We start from the raw sequence: 21,248 nt of genomic DNA on the forward strand, positions 1-21,248 counted from the left end.
CTTCCACCAAAGGAAATGACTTTTTTTTTAATGAAATGCAATATCTTAATATCTGTTTTCATGAAAAACTATGGTAAGTAAACCATAGTGTTAGTAATTTCTAATTATCCAAAAACCTTAATATAGTAAACTCATATTTTACTGAAGTCGATAGCAAGGGTAGTGATAACAATTTAGGACAAATGATTTAAAATTCACATAGATCTAGTACTGCTTTTTAGACTGTTAGTCATAAAGGATGAGAAAGGGAAAGGGTGCAATGTAGAAAGTCTTATTTTTAGTTTACTAATTATAAGGCTTCTGAGTCTATGCTAAGAAAGTACTTCTGACTTCCGAATACATAATGTCCCAAATTTTGTTCTTTGGAATTTATCTGTACTTTAACAGGGATACACTGTATTTCATGTGTTTGTGTACATATGTGTATATTTTTGTATATATTAGGTTGAAATTACTGTTTTTTTCCTCAGTTTTATTACAGTATGACTGGCATAGAACATTGTATAAGTTTAAGGTGTAAACAATGATTTGCTATATATATATAGTGAAATTATTACCACAATAAGTTTAGTTAACATAAATTGCTGTTGTCATAGGGTCACAAATGGTTGGATATTAGCAGTTTCATATGGTTCAATCTAATATATACATATTGGTAGATTTACCATTTTAATTAGCTTTTACATAGGTAAATTTATAAAATATTTAATGAATAGGGAAAATGCGTGCGCTTGAGGAAGTTGCATCTGGTGTCAAAACCCATATTGATAACTGAGGGCTAACTATGGCCAAGATGGCAGTAAATTTCATTCGCCCACCAGCACTAATTCATTCCCCATTGATTGCCTGGACCACTGTGTATAAAAGAATTCCAAGGCCCAATCAGCTCAGAGGAATGTGGCTCTGACTGAGTAACCATGCCTGCCACGGGGCAGGGATAGGAATAACTATGTGAGTACAGTGTATTGCTGACTCTGCCTGGAGAGTGGGAAAAATCTGGAAGTCAGATGATGCTTATGAAATCAGCTCATCTAAGAAGCCTGTTGAATTAGATTTTAAGCATGAAAACTATTAGTAGTGACAACTTGCTAATATGAATGAGGCACCGACAAATGAAAATGTTTAAAAAATAAAATGGCGCATGAAAAAAGACTAACCTGAATAGACTCTTAAAGCTAACACATGAACTGAAAGTTTTCTTAGGTTTCATATCTTAGATGTAGCATATCAAATGTGCCACAGATTCCACTTTGGGTTTCAACTTGTTCACATTTGATATAAATGAGATGCAGTAAACAAAAAGGACAAGTTAACAACACATTTTGTTGTCCTTATGTAATATGGCAAATGGTTGGTTTGAAGATATTTCTTGTGATGTGAATTAATACTAAGGGACAAAATAAACTTTTGTCATATTTCTTTAGTTTCTGGAAGAGTTATGCAATATGGGACTTAAAATTTTATATAGGAAATGTACAACGTAAAGTTTTAAGGGTGCTGCTGATTTTTGTCATGTGAAATGCACATGTGTGAAAGGTTATCCCCACCAGTAGCTCTAGATCAGTGGTTTTCTGCTGCAGAATCTTTTGAGGAAATGAAATATGAAGCAGTATAAACAAATCCAATAAGAACAGAGTGGTCTTCATTGAATTGAGGGATGGAAGGGTGTGTAGAAACATTCTCTCCCTGTTCTCCATCCAAGCCACAATGGCCCCAGAGTTGGCTGAAATTTGAACTTTTGGGGATCCAGGGACACACTTTAAAGAATCATTGCCTTACGTCCTGAGCTGGTATATGCAAAAGGCATAGTTTGAGATGAATCACCTAGTATATTTACCCATACAATGTGTGATAAATCATTATCTAACTCACACACACAGCTGTACTACCGTGAAGACACCCTCCTTCTAGTTCCCTGATGTTCATTCTGACCCTTTTTGCTTTCATCAAAAACAGGCCCACTTTTATCACCTTTTCCCACTATCAACGTTTTCTTGTACATTTCCTGTGTAATCAGTCTCATTTTTGTTTTTTTCCAGTATAACAACTGAATCTTTTAAAACGTTAATTCCAAAATTAATTCCTTGTAGTGGACTTTGAATCTTTATCATCTTTGCTCTCTGAAAATTTCTATCACTTGGATTCAAAACTAACAAATAATGTAATCATTAAAATATTTTTCTGCTCTAATATTATTTAACTTAAAGTAATAGTGGTAACTGTTCCATGCTTTTGCATTAATTATTATATCAAGTATTATTTTACAAAAATATGACCAGGGAAAGGGTTTTTTTGTCAACTAGCAGGTGGATCTTATCATTATAATATTTGCATTATGATATTAATCTTTGTATCATAATGTTAAGGTAGACTGTGTGTTACTGAGAGTGTGCAAAAGTGCCTTTTAAGTATAAAATAATAGAATGAAATTAATGTAATAGGAAATGAAATTAGTGTAATAAAAATATCCTATTAAAGAAAAGGTGGTATAAATTACTAGTTTTTGATACATAGAGCATTTCTTTAGCTAAAAACATATTTACCAAGCACTTACTGTAACAGGTTTTATGATAAGGGCTTTACCTGCATTATCTCATTTAGTCCTCACAACACTAAGAGACTCTTTTTGTTCCCATTTTAGAGATGAGAAAACCAAGGATTAGAGAACTAAAGAAATTTGCCCAAGGTCACAAAGCTAGTTAGTGATAGAACTTGGACTTGAACTGAGGTCACTCTGTCTCAAAATCCCATGGTTTCAACCATTAGAGATCAAGGGAAGTGTTTTTTGTTGTGAGGTTGGAATTTTATTATGTACAAGCATATAGCCAATCCATTTTTTTTAATTTGAAAGATTTTTTTCCTCTATTATATAAAGACTACACAGTCAACAAGGAAAATTTGAACAATAAAGTAAAACAGAAAGTTTGAAGTATCTGTAGTCCCAACTGCCAAAGAAAACCATTGTTAGCATTTTCTTGTCTTCCCTTCATTTTTTTTAATCCCAACTGAGCTCATTACAAAGAGGTCAGAGAGCGTCACGGGTAAGAGTGTGCCTCTGTAGGCAACATGCCAGGGTCAGACGTCTGGCTCTGCCATTTACTAGCTGAGAGACCTCAGTCAAGTCTCTTTACCTCTGTGTGTCTGTTTCTTCACCTATAAAATGAAGATAATAGTTATACTTATCCATAGGATTGTTGTGAAGATTAGGAGTAAGCATATATACAGCACTTAGAACTGTTCTTGACAGATAGTAGTCACTATAAAAATGTTAGCTATTATTCTTATTCTTTAATAATTTCTCCTATATAAACTTAAGTTCTTTAATTTTATAGAATTATGTATCCATTTATTTTTCTATTTTCTTAAGCTACAAGGCTGTTGTACTAGCAGCAAATCATTTTGGACGTTTTTTTACTGGTCAGATCACAGCTGCTGGAAAAGTTCCTCCAGCTAAGGTAGGTAAAACTTTAATATTTCTTCATACTATGAATTAGGCAAGGGTATTGTAGTTTTTAAATAGTTATTTAAAATTTTTTTGTTTGCAAATTATGATGTTCATGTCATATACAAATATATGGCAGAGCCTCAAAGCTACTTAAGGTTACTTGAAAACAATGAATTTTGACATTTCTGGAAGTCCAATTTTTTTTTTCCTGTTTTTCACTTTATAACTTGAATTCTTAAAGGGATTTTGGATGACTTGTTTATTAGTAATTGTTTAAAAAGCCTCGTAATACATTCAGCAAATTCTCAACTTCCCAATGATTGTGACACACGGGCTCAGGAAAGACTTGGTTTTCTCACTTTTTGCCAAATTTTGGGTCAAGAGGACAGGAAATAGTAGGTGGTATAATCAGGGTGTTTGGCAGGGGGAAAGGGTGCAGTTTCTTTAATCTATATTGAGAGCAGAGAAGAGCAGTTGATGAGAGGTGGTGGTGGCTAGGTGAAAGAATCGATTATGCTGTGACCCTTCGAGGCCACGGACCCTAAATAATAGTGTAAGCCTTTCAGCAGAGTATAGGAAACAGGACCTTAAACGTTGTCATCTATCTGCAGAGTATACTCTGTAGGGTACAGGTTTACTTGGTGCTTCCTGCTCTTAATTACTTTGTTATATCAACCAGAGCTCTCACACAAAATAAATCTCCTAGAAAAAATGAAAAAAAGATAATAGCAGCTTTGAGAAATCTAGTTATACATGGCTTTAAAAACAGACCAGGTGAAGACGGTGGCACGTGGTTCAAGTGGAGGCCAGAAAACTTAACAAGAGAGTATGAGCAAACAGCACAGAGGTGTGATACGTAAAGTGATTACATCTGACTTCTTTCTCGGGATCGTAAGAAAAGGTCTGACCCTCATGGTGGCCAGAAGTTGGCTGCTGTTCTTAAAGTGGCTGAATGCTTTGATGCACAAATCCACTACTCAGTTTTGGTTAGAATCTGTCTGGAAGGTGAGAGGAAAGCTGTTAATATAAGGGATTAAAAAGTGAAACGGAAGACAAGAGGTGTAAAGGAAGGAGAATCAGTCAGCTTTTAAAAGGTGGAAAAGTGACTCTCTTTACTGAAAATTTAAATTGCAGCTTAAGGAATTTTAGTTACATGTCAGAAAAACTTCCCTGATATTGAAGAATTGGACAATAGATGGACTTATCAAGGTAGATTGCTTAGGGACTTCCCTGGCAGTCCAATGGTTGGGGAACTAAGATCCTGCATGCTGTGCAGCACAGCCAAAAAAAAAAAAAAAAAAAAAAAGTAGCTTGCATAATATTTTATTGGGGTTTCCTTTAAACATGGAGTGTTCTTACATGTCTAGAATGAGCTAAAATCAATCGGTTGATGGCTTCTGATGTGCCAGGCACTGTTCTAGTAGCTGGGGATATGGCATGAACAAGGCAAAAAAATCCCTGCCACAGAAATTTACACATAGTAGGGACCACAGCGAGGAGATAAATAAACCATCAAACACATATGGAGTATCATTTTAGATATAAAAGAAAGGAACAGCATGATATGGTGGTGAGTCATAGGAGCAAGCTACTGTAGTTAGGGTGATGGGGAAGGCGCCTCTGACATTTGGTTGGGACCTAAAGGATGGGAAGAAAGAAAGTGGGGTTCAGGATTCTAGGCCAAGGGAATAGCACACATAAAGGTGCCGTGATGGGAAAGAATTCAGTGCTTCTAGGAGAGTGAAGAAGGCCATTGGTCTTCGAGTGTGGTGAGCAAGGGAGAGTGATCTGATGATGTGGAGCCTTTCTTCTAGGTCATGTTACAGAGTTCAGATCCTCTTTTTCTTAAAAAAATATTTATTTATTTATTTATTTATGGCTGTGTTGGGTCTTCATTGCTGTGCGCGGGCTTTTCTCTAGTTGTGGCAAGTGGGGGCTACTCTTCATTGCGGTGCGCAGGCTTCTCATTGTGGTGGCTTCTCTTGTTGCAGAGCACCGGCTCTAGGCGCGTGGGCTTCAGTAGTTGTGGCACGTGAGCTCCGTAGTTGTGGCTCGCAGGCTCTAAAGCTCAGGCTCAGTAGTTGTGGCGCACAGGCTTAGTTGCTCCGCGGCACGAGGGATCTTCCCGGACCAGGGCTTGAACCCGTGTCCCCTGCACTGGCAGGTGGATTCTTAACACTGTGCCACCAGGGAAGTCCCAGATCCTCTTGCAGATGAGGGAATGTCTGATTTAGGATTGTTTAGGAAAAACTCCACTCTTGCTCTTGTGTCTCTCCTTAACTTTCATATAGAACACTTCACTTCTGATACTTCCAGTCACCAAATGTGTGGGGATTTTCCCCACACCAAGCAATTCTGTGACACCAGCTGGGTGCCCTACAATTTCACTTAATTCTGAAACTATCTGCGTGGAGATAGCATCAGATCTCACAGGTTAAGGACTCAGGCCCACAGGACTGTCCCCACCCACTTTCAGATGCCAGTCACAAGTCTAGGTTGTCACCTGTGCTTCTGACAGGTTGGCTGTAAGTCAGAGGTTCCCACAACCCGCCTTGGGTTCAGTTAATTTGCTAGAGGTGCTCACAGAACTCAGGAAAACAATTTACTTCCTATTTACCAGTTTATTATGAAGGACTATGATAAAGGATGCAGATGAACATCCTGTTGAGAGAGATGACTAGGGAAAGGTACGTGGGATGGGGTGTGGGGCTTCCATGCCCTCTTTGGACACCATTCCTGGAAGCTTCCGGAACCTCCTGGAACCCTGTACTTTTGTGATTTTTATGGCGCTTCATAACGTAGGCATGATGGATCATTAAATCCATTTCCAGCCCCTCTTCCCTTTTTGAAGAATGGATTCTGTGTCTTAAATCATGGGGTCTTTTGTTATTTCTTTTCTTCTCTTTTTTTTTTTTTTTGCGGTACGCGGGCCTCTCCCTGTTGTGGCTCTCCCGTTGCGGAGCACAGGCTCCGGACGCGCAGGCTCAGCGGCCATGGCTTACGGGCCCAGCTGCTCCTCGGCATGTCGGATCTTCCTGGACCGGGGCACGAACCCGTGTCCCCTGGATCGGCAGGTGGACTCTCAACCACTGTGCCACCAGGGAAGCACCCTCATTGTAGTTTTGATTTACATTTCTCTAATAATTAGTGATGTTGAGCATCTTTTCATGTGCCTGTTGGCCATCTGTATGTCTTCTTTGGAGAAATGTCTATTTAGATCTTCTGCCCATTTTTTAATTGGGTTGTTTGTTTTTTTTTCTTTTCTTTTTTTTTTTTTTTGCGGTACGTGGGCCTCTCACCGTTGTGGCCTCTCCTGTTGCGGAGCACAGGCTCCAGACACGCAGGCTCCGTGGCCATGGCTCATGGGCCCAGCCGCTCCGCGGCATGTGGGATCTTCCCAGACTGGGGCACCAACCCGTGTCCCCTGCATTGGCAGGCGGATTCTCAACCACCGCACCACCAGGGAAGCCCCTGAAGTTATTTCTTGATTCAGGATAATTTGGCCCAGTCCTATGACTTTTACTTATTTTCATTTCATTTTTTTTTTTTTTTTTAGTGGTGGTGGGGCTTCAGTGTGTGGAGTGGGGATTGGTGCCTTGGAGCCCAGCAGCGTCTTGTTCCCTCTGGTCCCTCTTTGTCCCCTTTCTTGTAGACTCCCCAGAGAAAGCATTCCCATTAAGATCAATTCACATAATCTCTGAGACACTGCCCAGGGGTCACCAGAGCAGAGTTCCACTAGCCTAGTCTTCTTAAAGAGGCAGAAAAAGTGGGCGTGATGGGTGGGTGGGAATTTATAAACTTCTCAGTTTCTGTGGGTGGCTTTTTTTTTGTTTTGACTGCGAAGTATAATAGGTCTTTTCTCTGGAAGGCCCATTCCAGATGACATTGTTCTTAGTTTGTTTCTTAGAAGGCGGAGAGACTCTTGTTTCTGAGGAATTCTATGATTTTCTTGGCTCTGATCCTTCCTTGGTTAGGGAGATTAGTTACATTGCTTCGGATTTCAGGTGCAGTTCATTGAAAGTGGATCAAAATTAGGTGGTTGGTCACCTGCTGTTCCTTTTAGAAGCTCAAAATAGGAGTAGGTGTTTCACCAAAGTTGTACCCGTCTTTGAAACTTATTTTGATATTTTATGAACATAGAAAACCTTAAAATTTGAGAGGGGAGAGGGAGCTAGAATACTGTAATATATAGTATTAGTAGAAGTAGCTTTGATAGTGTGGGAAAGAACCTGTCAGTCTTTAACATACGTAACACTGATGGTGCTGTATGTAGCTTTTACACTGAGATGCTGAGTGTCACACTAGTTTTAGTGAAGTTTTTGGCCTTTGCCATCAGCTTTAAAAAACTTTTTAAAACAGTGGTGGTCCGGGGGAATTCCCTGGTGGTCCAGGTTAAGAATCCGCCTTCCAAAAAAAAAAAAAAGAATCCACCTTCCAATGCAAGGGACTTGGGGGTTCGATCCCTGGTTGGGGAACTAAGATCCCACATGCCGGGGGGCAGCTAAGACCCCGCACGGCAACTACTGAGCCGGCGAGCCACATCTAGAGAACTCGTGTGCTGCAAATATGGAGCCTGCTCACCACAACTAGAGAGAAACCCCTGCGCTGCAACAAAGAACCTGTGAGCCGCAACAGAAGGTTCCACATGCCGCAAGGAAGATCCCGTGTGCTGCAACTAAGAAAGAAAAAACCTGAAAAACAGTGGCAGTCCAGGTACAGAGTAGCCTATCCACACAGTACATTTATTCAGGGCTGATCATCGCCACCAGCACCACCTGTTGTATTACTGCGTGCTGACTGTGTACCCGGCCCTGAGAGTTACTAGCGGATGATTTTACATAATCAGTTGATCATGAACTTTATTTAAAACATATGGGTTCTGCCTTCTTTCCTAGATTCTGATAGTCGGTGGCGGTGTGGCAGGGCTGGCCTCTGCAGGTGCAGCAAAGTCGATGGGTGCGATTGTTCGGGGATTTGACACAAGGTGAGGGCTTTACTAGTGATTGCTGTTAAGGTAAAAACATTTTGTTTTAGGTGGATGTTACGCTTTCCTTTTGCAAATTGAAGTAGCACGTTGAAACTGCTCTGTAAGCTCTTTTCATTTAAAAATGTATCCATTTGTTCAAAGTTAACTCAAAGTGAAAATGTATTACTTAGTGGGAAAAAAAATTTAAGGACTCAGGCCCAGTACAGCAGAAATAATTTTTAAAAATTGCAAATGAACCGCTCACACTCAGTCTTGTATTTTCATGTAGATTAGCAATGGGACCAGAGTTCTCTGCATCCTGACTTTCTAACATGTTGCTCTACTGTGTTTTATTTCTGCTCAGAATGTGTTTAGTCACTAGGTAGGGCATGAACAAAGATGTTTGTGAGTGTGAAGAAGGGGAGTAGTATGGGAGACATCTTGGAGAGCAGACTGGGGTGGGGGGGTGAGGGATGTGCTCGGCATCCAGCAGACGGAAGCAGATAAAGCTGATTGGGCAGCAGTAGAGCTGCCAGGTGAAAGTGCTTGATTATGTTCATTGCATATTTCTTTAAAGCAGACGTATCATCATTTTCCTGGAATTTCTTTAAAGAGAAGTTCAATTAAAATTGTTCTTCATTTCAGAAGATACTAGCTTTTATTACGTGCTTATTGAGTATTGTTATCATTTATGTGTTCCAATACTTTTTTAAGGTTGAAACATGTAGTTAGTTATTATCAGTTGAAGTCAGTAGAGGAAAAATACCATTGCTAATCTTGAATATAGAATGATGAAAAAGAAATGCAACCATTCAAAGTTAAAAAGAATATGACATTTCAGAATAAAGACTGTTCCAATAGAATATGGTTTACAGTGCTTACCGGGAGTTTAGAGGGGTGATGTGCTGATAAAATGCTGTCTTGCTGAAATGAGAAAAGGCATTTCTGAAGTAACCAGGACACAAGCCAGGGATAGCCACAGTTAAGCATGTCATTAGTCCTAGCTTTTAATTTTTAATGTTTGCAGATGTGAAGTTATTGAAGACCCCCCAAATCTGGCAAAAGTAGGTTGTTCAAGTTTTCATCGTAGTGGACAATACTATTAAAGTGGAAGTGTATATATTTGACTTGGAGATGATGTGAAACTCAGTGTTGAGTTAACTACTGAGAATTTATAAAAGTTATGTTGATGTCTTTGGTTTAGATTATGTAGAGAGTAGACAGCTAGAATATAGCTGTTGCTTAACTTCAATTTTATTTACAGTTTATTAAGATAAGTATACAGTGAAGAAAGATGTGGCTGACCGGATATAATGCTTTTCTTATAATTATAGCTCATTAGTTAATCTAATCACTATCTTGAGACTGGGGGTTAGTATCATGTTATAAATGTGAAATCTAAATATATTGGAAAACACACTTGATTATATATTCTTGTTGGAAAACTGAATGGTGTTATTTTCAGTTAAACATCCTAAAAACTTAAGGACAACTCATTGCCTAGCGATATTATATGGGTGTGATTTTCTAAATTCTTTCAGACAATAACTAGGAAATTCCACTCATTGCCTATTGTCTCTATTACAAAGTTTATAAAGTCTTTACTTTCCTTTTTTGGTGTGTATTCCAAAAAGCTTTATTTGCAAAAACAATTGGCTGGTCAAGAGCTTTAGTTTTCAGATACCTGTACTAAATGCTTACTCTCTTCCAGGCATTGTGCTCTATGCTTTATTTTATTTGTTCTTTATTGTAAGTATATGAAATAGGAATAAATAACCCTATTTTACATAATGTTAAAAGAAATATAAATCAGTTTAATAACTTATCCAGTTTACTTTCTTTCTGATTGTAAAAATGCTTATTCTCCCAATTCAGAAAAATATAAAAAAGTACAAAAAGTGAAAATAAAATACCCTACAACCCTGCTAGAGATAACTATTAACATTTTACTATATATGTTCCCTTTTCTACACATTAATTAAAAATGTAATTTTACTAATAGTACTATTTAACTTACTTTTTTACTTTTTTTTAACTTAGCAGTAGGTCATGAAGCTCTTTACTTATCTGGAAATATATTTAATGGCTGCACAAGATTCATTGTATAGAAATACAGTGACTTGGGGCTTCCCTGGTGGCACAGTGGTTAAGAGTCCGCCTGCCAGTGCAGGGGACACGGGTTTGATCCGTGTCCGGGAAGATCCCACATGCTGCGGAGCAACTAAGCCCATGAGCCACAACTACTGAGCCTGCGCTCTAGAGCCCGCAAGCCACAACTACTGAGCCCACGTGCCACAACTACTGAAGCCAGCACGCTCTAGGGCCCGCATGCTGCAACTAGTGAGCCTGCGTGCTGCAACTACTGAAGCCCGCACGCCTAGAGCCCGTGCTCCGTAACAAGAGAAGCCATGGTAATGAGAAGCCCGCGCACTGCAATGAAGAGTAGCCCCCGCTCGCCACAACTAGAGAAACCCCGCATGCAGCAATGAAGACCCAACACAGCCAAAAATAAATAAATAAATAAATAAAATAGTAGACATTTCTAAAACTTTTTAAACCTGTATCCCTTTGAGTAACACCAACTCAGATTGGCCTAAACTATAAGAAAATGTGTTATCTCTCCGAAGTGAAAATCCATGGAAAGGACTCCCTTTTGACACTAGAGGCAGCCGCTGGTCAGTGCCATCCAGGACCAGGTTCCTTCTGTCTCTCCTCTCTGCTGTCCTCAGCTCTGGCTGATCCCCGCTGTGGTCACAAATTGACCTCCGCAGGCAATCTGGGATACAAGCTTCCTTGTTCAAGTCAGCAGAAATGGAGAGAAGCTCTTGTTCATCCATGCCTTACCTTTTCTGCCCTGCCTTCATTATCCCACCTCTGTGTCTGCTCCCCGACCATGACAGTTGCCAGGGGACTGATGGGCTCAGTCCACTGTTTCCCAAACTTCCGTTAAGGCAAGAATTACCTACAGCTCTTGCTAAAAATAGAGCTCCTGGCCCCTCTGCTGGAGATTGTAATTCAGTGGGTCTCGGAATGGGCCTGGGAATTTGAATTTTTAACAAGTGCCTGGAGCGATTGTTGTCGTTAGGGAGGTTTGGGATTCACTGTAGTGGGATGGATGTTGGTGAGTTAAACACTGTCCGCCACAGAGCTGAGAGCTTTGTTGGCTCTGGTTTCCCAACTAGTACACAGAACTTGGCTAGCATTTATTTATTTATTTTTAAACTGAATGTATTTTTACATAAGTTAAATGTGTTGGCTCGTCACATTTTGCCATTTATGCCATTTATAGATCACTTTTCTCAAACACGATTTAATGAGGACTAGGGGCAAAAATCACTTTGTAACAATATTTCTAAATAAAAGAGTCGTTTATATGGGAAAAGTCCCCATAAGTCAGAACATTTACAAGTGAAGACCTCAACTTGAGTGATTTGAATGATGTCAAATCTGAACGTAGGTCAGATCTCACATCATCAACAGTGGGACTACTGTCAAGAAACTCTACTAACTGATGACTGGAGTTGGCAGTAGTGAAATTCCTTTTGTAACTTAACTAAGTAAGAGTTGGAATTTCCTATAGTTTTTTTTTTTTTTTTTTCCCAGAAAAAGGTATTATCATAAGGGTGTTACCTGCCTTTAGAAAAAAATTCAAACGGTCTGGTCAGAGACCTCAAAAGAAAGTTTCTACTTTTGAATACATAGAGCTTCCTTAAAAATGTGTATGTAAATGATGATCTTGATTTCTGTATTAAGGACCTGAAATGACCACTGCTTTCCCTTCAATAATCACCAGGGCCGCAGCTTTGGAGCAGTTCAAGTCTCTGGGTGCTGAGCCCTTAGAGGTGGACTTGAAGGAATCTGGTGAGGGCCAAGGAGGATATGCAAAGGAGATGTCCAAAGAGTTCATTGAGGCTGAAATGAAGCTATTTGCTCAGCAGTGCAAGGAGGTGGATATCCTTATCAGCACAGCACTTATTCCAGGTGTGTCATTACATCAGTGGTTATCGATAAAGCACTTTTACTAATGATACTTTAAAATGAGGGTGAATAATTGTTTAACGTTTGCATTTCTTTAAGTAAAGATTGATTTACTTTCTAGAGAATGAGAAAGCACATGAAAGGCAGAAAAGACAAAATCACTGTGGCCCCTGGACAAACACGGTCATTAATAATTTGTATATTTTCTTCCAGTCTTCTGTGTATTTTTATCTATGTTCATAGATCATATTCTGTGTACAGTATTATATTTGTAAGCAGTTTGCTTTGTTTACACCCTTGATAATTGTTTTTTAATTTACTTCTGTTCTCTTTGTTAAGATACTACATTTCTATTGTAGGAAATCCAAACAACACTGAAAAATATGAAAGAAAAAGTACAGATTGGAAGTTCTACCAGAGTGACCATTATTAATATATATTTTAAAAAATTTATTTATTATTTTTTAAATTTTATTTATTTATCTTTGGCTGTGTTGGGTCTTCCTTGCTGCGCGTCGGCTTTCTCTAGCTGCCGCAAGCTGGGGTTACTCTTCGTTGTGGTACGCGGGCTTCTCATTGTGGTGGCTTCTCTTATTGCGGAATACGGGCTCTAGGCGCGCAGGCTTCAGTAGTTATGACTTGTGGGCTCCAGAGCACAGGCTTAGTAGTTGTGTTGCACAGGCTTAGTTGCTCTGCAGCATGTGGGATCTTCCCGGACCAGGGCCCGAACCCGTGTCCCCTGCATTGGCAGGCAGATTCTTAACCACTGCACCACCAGGGAAGTCCCATTATTAATATTTTGATGATCATTTTTTTTTTTTTTTGGTATGCGGGCCTCTCACCGCTGTGGCCTCTCCCGTTGCGGAGCACAGGCTCCGGATGCGCAGGCCCAGCGACCATGGCCCACGGGCCCAGCCGCTCCGCGGCATGCGGGATCCCCCCGGACGGGGGCACGAACCCGCGTCCCCCGCATCAGCAGGCGGACCCTCCACCACTGCGCCACCAGGGAAGCCCTGATGATCATTTTTTTATACATGAGAAAGAGAGGGGGACTTTGTGTGTGTGTATATATATTTATGGAATTTCCCGTATATATTTTTTACTAAAGGTTATGATGCTTTGTTACTTTGTAATTACTTCTTTTGACTTGTTTGGTCTTTGCAATCAAATCATGAGCTCTTTGATGGCAGGAATTACTTTTTAGTCCTTTACAACGTCCTCTTCTAAAGAATAGATGCTTGATGTCAAACCAGCCAGCATTTATTAATCAGTAATAAACAGTAAACAGTAGCTTGATCTAGCAAGATTTGGGAGTGAAGAAACTCTCTACCTTTTATATTCCTATCTCCTCTCCTGTCCTTTGCTCCTGTTAGTGAATAATGAATACCATGCTGACTCTAATTTTTTTCCCTTTCTAAAAGAAAGTGGGCCAGATAATGAGAACTTACAGGGTTCGCGTTACTTGTGTTCGATCCTCCTAAAGGAGCCTTGCTTTCTCTAGGGGACCGTGGAAAATTAGGAGAAGCTGCTTTGTCATGAGGTTCTGGGAAAGGAGAAGTCCTCCTCTGGCACCCCCTTCCCCCAATCTGGCTAATATACACCCAGGGGCAGGAAGCTGATTGGCAGCATATCTGTGAGCTTGTGGGGGAAAACGTGCCTTTCAGGCTCTTCTTTTTGTCCTCTGTTTACCCATGTGATACCCAGTGGGTGAGCTCTTCTCTCCAGACATCCCCATCCCACCGGAGCTGGCTAGATGAAGCAGACAGCGGGAGAGTGACGTGGGCTCAGCCCCTGGAAGAATCTGTGTGTGTGTGTGGAAATGAGGCTGGGGTTGGTTACTGGAGGTGGGTGCAGATCAGACAAGGCAGGGGCCACAGGTGGTGTTTGAAATCTGCCAGCGACAGTAGGACTCATGGACAGGTGGTGGCAGGAGAGCACTTCAGGATTCATCCTTTCCTTTTGTGGCGGTGGCTTCTGGCTCAGCTGTTGCAGGTGGCTTTGAAGGAAGGATGGGGTGGCTTTTGCTGTAGCCACCATTAGACCGTTGAAAGGTAGTTGATGAGCTGGGAACTGACTGGATGTAACAAGTGGCCAGTAGAGGGTGCTAAAGCATTTACTCATGCAGTAAATGGTGAAGCCCTGAAAGCCCTTGAAGCTAGTAGTTTTAAATCATTCTCTTTATAAAGAACTGAGTAGAACCACAGACATAGAAAACAAACTTATGGTTACCAAAGGGGAAGAGGGTAGAGGGATAAATTAGGAGTTTAGGATTAACATATACATACTACTGTATATAAAATAGATAACCAACAAGGACCTACCGTAGAGCACAGGGAACTCTACTCAGTATTTTGTAATAACCTATGAGGGAAAAAGTCTGAAAAAGAATATCTATATCTATGTATCTATATATAAAAACTGAATCACTTTGCTCTACACCTGAAATGAACACAACATTGTAAATCAACTAAACTTCAATAAAATAATAAAAAATAGAAAAAATAAAATATATGTCACTAGGTTAAAAAAAAGAACTGAGTATACTTTGGATATAGTATATAGAATTATTATTGATGGTAAATCTTAAAGTAAGTTATAGAACTCAAGACTTCTTGTATAAAACACATATGGACTTTTAGGACCTACCCCCCATAGTATCTTTTTTTTTTTTTGAACAGAAAAAGGGCATGTGAACAGTTGACTAAACTTTAACTTCTTATTTTTTATAAGTAGTTTACAGTGAGTGTACCTTAGCAGCAGTTCAAATTATATGATAGTGATAAAGAGGACTTGTTGAAGGTTTACGAGTCTGTTCTGCTGAGCCTTTCCTGTTTTCAGTCTTTTCTGAAGCCATCTGGTCAAAGCACTTTAAACTTGCACAAAGTTCCTGACCAGTGGATTGACCCAGAGTTCACACTCACAAGGCTGGTCTGAAAAGCACCTTTCTGTTACTTTTTTGGTAAGCCCCCCAAAAGAGAAAAGCTAATTTGAATATAATAAGGAAGAAGATGATCTTTCTAAAGATCTTACATATCCCTAGGGGACTGAAACTTGAAAACCTCTGAGCATTAAAAAAAAAAAAATTGAAAAGATTATATAAAGGTACACATGCCCTTTGAAAAACAGTGTCCTTGGCACTGTACCCTTACTGGTGTTGGTCCTGAGCCTTTGCATAAGTCACCTGATGGTGTGTCTTGCTCCTGAAAGACTCCTGGAGCAGAAGTTGTTCTAAAGTTTTCCTTGAGTGGATCCAAAGGGGATTAAGTTAAATGTCAGAAGTTCTCCAAGTGGCGATTCCTTAGACCGAGATCCTCACGGCTGTACTGAAAACCTGGCGTGGATAAGAACGTTGAGAGAGGAACATGGGCAATGAGCTCGCTTCAGGTAGCAGTCCTGTGGAGCTGGTAAATTTTCATTCCTCCTAGGCACACGTCAGTCAGTGGGCTTGGGCACACAATAACGTTGTACTCATGAAGGTCCTGGGTAAAATGAAGCATTTCTGTAGCTAGCTACTTCTTATGCTGCCTGGTGTCTTGTACCATTGTCTAGACCCCCTCAGTTGGGTTGGGCGATGGATGCAGGGCTAGCATTTCACTTAGTGCAGGTAACTTCAAGAGAGGGCCTAGCGGACAGTCTCATTTTGTGGTGCTGTGCCCACGAGGGAAAGCTCCCAACCTTCCTGTCCAGCTCTGTGACCTTTAGGGTTACCACTAAAAAGTTCGGCAGCCCCCCTCTCTGATAAAGTTCAGGCTGTGCTCATAATCTTTTCCAGTAAACCTTTTGAGACACAGGAGATTTTTTCAGCATTCTTATTATTCCGAAACCCTTTTAGAGAGACTTTTCATAGACTTGGAAGGTTTAATCAGGAAGAAACTGAATCAGGTTGAAAATCTAATTCGTAAATTAGGGATTACGGGGTGGGGGTGTGAGGAGGAATCACAGTGGTTTAGCAGTGACTGTGTGTGAGGCAAATTTTGCCTAAATTCCTGTGAGAATTAGGAGTACTGTGGGGCACACGCTAAATCTACCCTGACAGAGACAACTTTCTCCATTTAGAACCTTTCCTGATGACGCCTAATTAAAAATCGTAAGCATCATAGGGTCATCTGGTTTTCCTGCTCTCCCCTTCTCCACCTCGGGCCCTGCCCTCATTTCGTAATGGAACCATAGCTACTGGAAAGCCTGGGGTTTTGTTTAGTCATGACGGTAACGTGGGCCACTCAAGTTCCCAGCATCATTAGGTAAAGGCATCCAAGTCCTCAGGATTGGATCACCTCCCCTCCCTCCCCACCCCACCCTTAGGTGCTCTACATTTTGCACCCTTTGGTCAGGTATTTCTTGCCTTTCAGTTTCTAGTCCTGACTGAGCTTTTGGATCTCATGCGAAACTCACGTCTTGCTCTCTGGGCCAGATTTCAGTCACGCTCGCTGCTATTATCTCCTCAAGGAGGCCAAGGACTTTCAGGCCTTGCACGTATTGTTCCTTCTCTTTGGAATGCTGTCCCTGCCCTTCCCTGCCTTTTTTTTTTTTTTTTTTTAACATCTTTATTGGAGTATAATTGCTTTACAATGGTGTGTTAGTTTCTGCTTTATAACAAAGTGAATCAGTTATACATATACATATGTTCCCATATCTCTTCCCTCTTGTGTCTCCCTCCCTCCCACCCTCCCTATCCCACCCCTCTAGGTGGTCACAAAGCACCGAGCTGATCTCCCTGTGCTATGTGGCTGCTTCTCACTAGCTATCTATTTTACATTTACTTATAGTATATATAAGTCCATGCCGCTCTCTCACTTTGTCCCAGCTTACCCTTCCCCCTCCCCGTGTCCTCAAGTCCATTCTCTAGTAGGTCTGTGTCTTTATTCCCTGCCTTTTGAAGTCCTACTGAGCTCAGTAGTTTCTCCAGAGTTCCTGCTGTCTCCTGCTCCGTAGTAAACCCTCTTTTTTCGGCATTCATAGCATTTGCCCGTGCCTCCAATTCCAGTAGTTCTCAGTCTCACTGCCCTTTAGTTGCCCTGTCTCATCTCTGCCACGAGGGTGCTTACCAGGGAGCCTTGTGTACAGCTGTGGCTCAGCAGATGTTCCTGAGCTAATGTGGGTTCCTTCCTTAGTTCTCAGTTGATACAATCCCTTTTATTTTTCTAGTGCTATCCAAGAAAGAACACTCTTGGATAGGAATACTGCAGAGGCTAGTTTAAGACTGGGAAGCTAGCTTTCTTAAATTTTCAAAAGTAGGACACTTGCCACGTTTGCAGTTTGAGGTGTTGGGCTAGGCCTCTCAGGAGATAGAATTAGGAAGTAGTGGGAAGGTCTGTTCAGGAGTTAGAAAGTGTCCTATCAGCCAGGAGGGAAGATATTCATTGCTTGATTATAAATTATGATCCCTTAGGCCATATATCCTTGGGCCTCTTTTTAGGTATGATCCAGGTTAGGGTAACAGTCCTTTTTATTTTTATCTATATCAGATAGGGTCTGTAGTATACACCCATCAAAGGAGCTTTGTGGCAATTTTGCATGACTCTGGAGAATTGGGAGGGAGTGTTTTCCCTTGATATACAAGGGCCTTACACATGTGAGACCAAACCTGAGGGATCTCACAGTCTCCTGGAAAATCAACATTGGTTTTGCATTGGATGCTGCCTGTCTCTTTGAAGCCATCTTTCATATGAAGTAGAAATATAGTACAAAAGAGTAACTTTCCATAGTAATTTTTTTTTTCTTTGCGGTACGTGGGCCTCTCACTGTTGTGGCCTCTCCTGTTGCGGAGCCCAGGCTCCGGACGTGCAGGCTCAGCGGCCATGGCTCACGGGCGCAGCCGCTCCGTGGCATGTGGGATCTTCCCGGACCGGGGCACATACCCGTGTCCCCTGCATCGGCAGGCGGACTCTCAACCACTGCGCCACCAGGGAAGCCCTCCATAGTAATTTTCACACTTGTTCTTTTAGGCAAGAGAATAATTGATATAGCAGTATACTCTTCGTTTGTGAAACTCCACAAAGATAATATTGTTTTGATGACTACACAAGGTCTTTCTCTAAAGTAAAGCTTTATTTTTCAGATTGTTCTTTTCATTCTGTAAACATTGTGGTCTTACAGGACAGCGATAGATCAGGGATTTTCAACTTTTTTTGAATTATTTAACTTTCTTTTACTGACTAATCTGATTCATCTACCATCCTCTCCTCCTTTAAATGCATTGTATGATTGTATGGAATTTTGTAATATTTCTTGTACAGAGTTTCATTTGTTTTGAGAATTTGGAAGGACAGAGAAAAATACTTAAATGTTGCAACATCAAGGGTTGGTAACCACAGGCTGTCTATACACGTCTTGGTAGCTTTCAACAGAGGCAGGGCAACTTGTCCTTAAGAGGAAGATGCCAAGACTGTGGAGTTTTCCATCGTCATTTATCAATCTTGACTATTTAGAGTGTGTTTGAGCACATTTAGTGAGTGACTGGGCCAAATTTAACAGATGCCCTGGTAGGAAGATTTATGGCCCAGAATTATCTTCTGGTTTGGTCTGTTATTTCTCCCAAAGTATGTTGCAAGATTGGAAAGCCCTGTGCTTCCCTCTGTGGCAGTCCCTGAGTTGAAAAGGATTGGGAAGCTGAGGCTGTCCCGTCTCTGGTGAAACAGCACCCGATAGATAGAGTTACAGCTATAACCAGCACTTTCCACCATGGGCATTTCTGTTCTTCCTTATTTCCACTTTCTCTATACTTTGTTATGCCTCAGTATTAGTTAGGATGGTCTAGCTGCTAAAACAAATTCACCCCAAAGCTCAGACATTATAGAAAGTCACTTCTTGCTCAGTTAACAGTAATAGGTGGTTGACACATTGGAGGGCAGCTCTCCTTCAGGTGGTCCTCTGGGGATTCAGGTACAGCAATGTTGTCATCATCGTTATGAGGCCGTGAAGGTCGCTCAGGGCACTGTCTCTGTTCCAGCCAGCTAGAAGTAAAGGGCCAAGGAGGAGTGTGCATGGGATGCCCAGAAGTGGCGTACGCCACCCCTGCTTACATTTCTTCTGCTAAAGACCTAGTCACATGGCCAAACCTAACTACGAAGGAGGCTGGGAATGGTTGTCTAACTGTGCCCCCAGGAATAAGAGAACATTGTATTAGTTTGCTAAGGGTACCGTAACAAGATCTCACAGACTGGGGAGCTTAAACGACAGAAATTTATTTTCTCACAGTCTGGAGCCTAGAAGTCCAAGATCAAGGTTTCTTTTGAGGCTCCTCTCCTGGGCTTGTAGAGGGCCTCTTCTTGCTGTGTCCTCACATGGTCTTGGTGTCTTTTTTGTGTCCACATTTTCTCTTGTTTTTAAGGATACCAGTCAGATTGGATTAGGGCCCACCCTGATGGCCTCATTTAATGTAATCATCTCTTTAAAGACTCTGTCTCTAAATATAGTCGTATTCTGAGTTACCGGGGGTTAGGGTTTCAACATGTGAATTTTTCTGGGGACACAATTCAGCCCATAACAAATGTGGATTTTGGTGAGGAACTAAAAGCTTCTTTCCTCTTCCCCAGTTTTTAATTTTATCTGCTTATGTTTAATCCATTCATTGGCAATCAGATCATGGATTTAGAACCAGATAGAGTAGATTCAAATTCCAGTTCCACTGCTTAACAGCTGTGGCTCTCTGAACCTCAGATTCCTCATTTCTGAAAAGGAAGTAAACCTTTTTATCTTGCAGAGTTGTTTTGAGAACTACATGAAGAAAAAAGCCCAGTGTAGGGCCTGGCACGTAGAGCATTAGCATAATCACCTTTCTTCCATTGGTGATGCTTGGTCTTGCAAATGGTATCCAGACTGGAAAGCTTACTGACTGTTGCAATAGAAAGTCCAGACATTCTTGAGCATTATGTGGCATGTCAAAGATGTTCTCTGAAATCAGCAGGCTTATGGACATACTCATGAAGTTACAAAAGCATTGCCATTAGATGGCAATCTAGCATGGATTTCACTGTGGAAAACCATGGCTTAACTTGCTTTTTATCTGACTTTTCTGAAGGTACCCATTTCATTAAGGCTTTTCCGTCAATCTCATTCTGACCTAAGTTTTTTTTTTTTTTTTAAATTTTATTTATTTTTGGCTGCGTTGGGTGTTCCTTGCTGCGCGTGGGCTTTCTCTAGTTGCGGTGAGCGGGGGCTACGCTTCGCTGCGGTGCACGTGTTCTCATTGAGGTGGCTTCTCTTGTTGCAGAGCACAGGCTCTAGGCGTGTGGGCTTCAGTAGTTGTGGCACACGGGCTCAGTAGTTGTGATTCGCGGGCTCTAGAGTGCAGGCTCAGTCATTGTGGCGCACGGGCTTAGTTGCTTCTTGGCATGTGGGATCTTCCTGGACCAGGGATCGAACCCATGTCTTCCGCATTGGCAGGTGGATTCTTAACCACTGCACCACCAGGGAAGTCCCCTGACCTAAGTTTTCTGACATGGAAAATGAAATAAACAGCATTATTTCTCTTTTAAAAAATAACCTCCTAATTATTTTATAAACAAATGTATAATAAATATTCATTAATTTTTTAGGGATTGGTAGCTAATGGACATCTAGACATGTATTGGAGGGAAAACAAAGAATGTTATAATTTATATAAGAATATTATTTAATGTATTATATATTTATATATATATATAATATATAATATATATGTTTCCTTTTTATGTTACCATTTAGGTTTGGTAAGTTGTTTTCCTTTTTTTGAGAATTCCCATAGCTTATGAAGCCATGGTAAAGCCTTGACTGATTTTGATTTTTATCTATACAGAATTTTGCAGCTATGGCAGGTAAATTATTGAGGTAATCCTCAAAAAATTTTTATAAATGTGTTCTTTAATTATTAGGTAAAGG

General features: G+C 40.8%; 1 protein-coding gene across 5 annotated transcripts in view; it reads left to right on the top strand.

Annotated features, from left to right (window-relative positions):
- The window catches only part of NNT (nicotinamide nucleotide transhydrogenase), a 93,659-nt gene that overhangs the window by 16,216 nt on the left and 56,195 nt on the right, over positions 1 to 21,248 (top strand). For all 5 annotated transcript variants that reach the window (XM_067730639.1, XM_067730637.1, XM_067730638.1 and 2 more), the window contains 3 exons: positions 3,368 to 3,455; positions 8,341 to 8,429; positions 12,205 to 12,392. In XM_067730639.1, the coding sequence (XP_067586740.1) occupies positions 3,368 to 3,455; positions 8,341 to 8,429; positions 12,205 to 12,392 (365 nt within the window). The remainder of the gene's footprint in view (positions 1 to 3,367; positions 3,456 to 8,340; positions 8,430 to 12,204; positions 12,393 to 21,248) is intronic.

Source organism: Pseudorca crassidens, chromosome 3, assembly GCF_039906515.1.
Source record: "Pseudorca crassidens isolate mPseCra1 chromosome 3, mPseCra1.hap1, whole genome shotgun sequence".
Lineage (NCBI taxonomy): Eukaryota > Metazoa > Chordata > Mammalia > Artiodactyla > Delphinidae > Pseudorca > Pseudorca crassidens.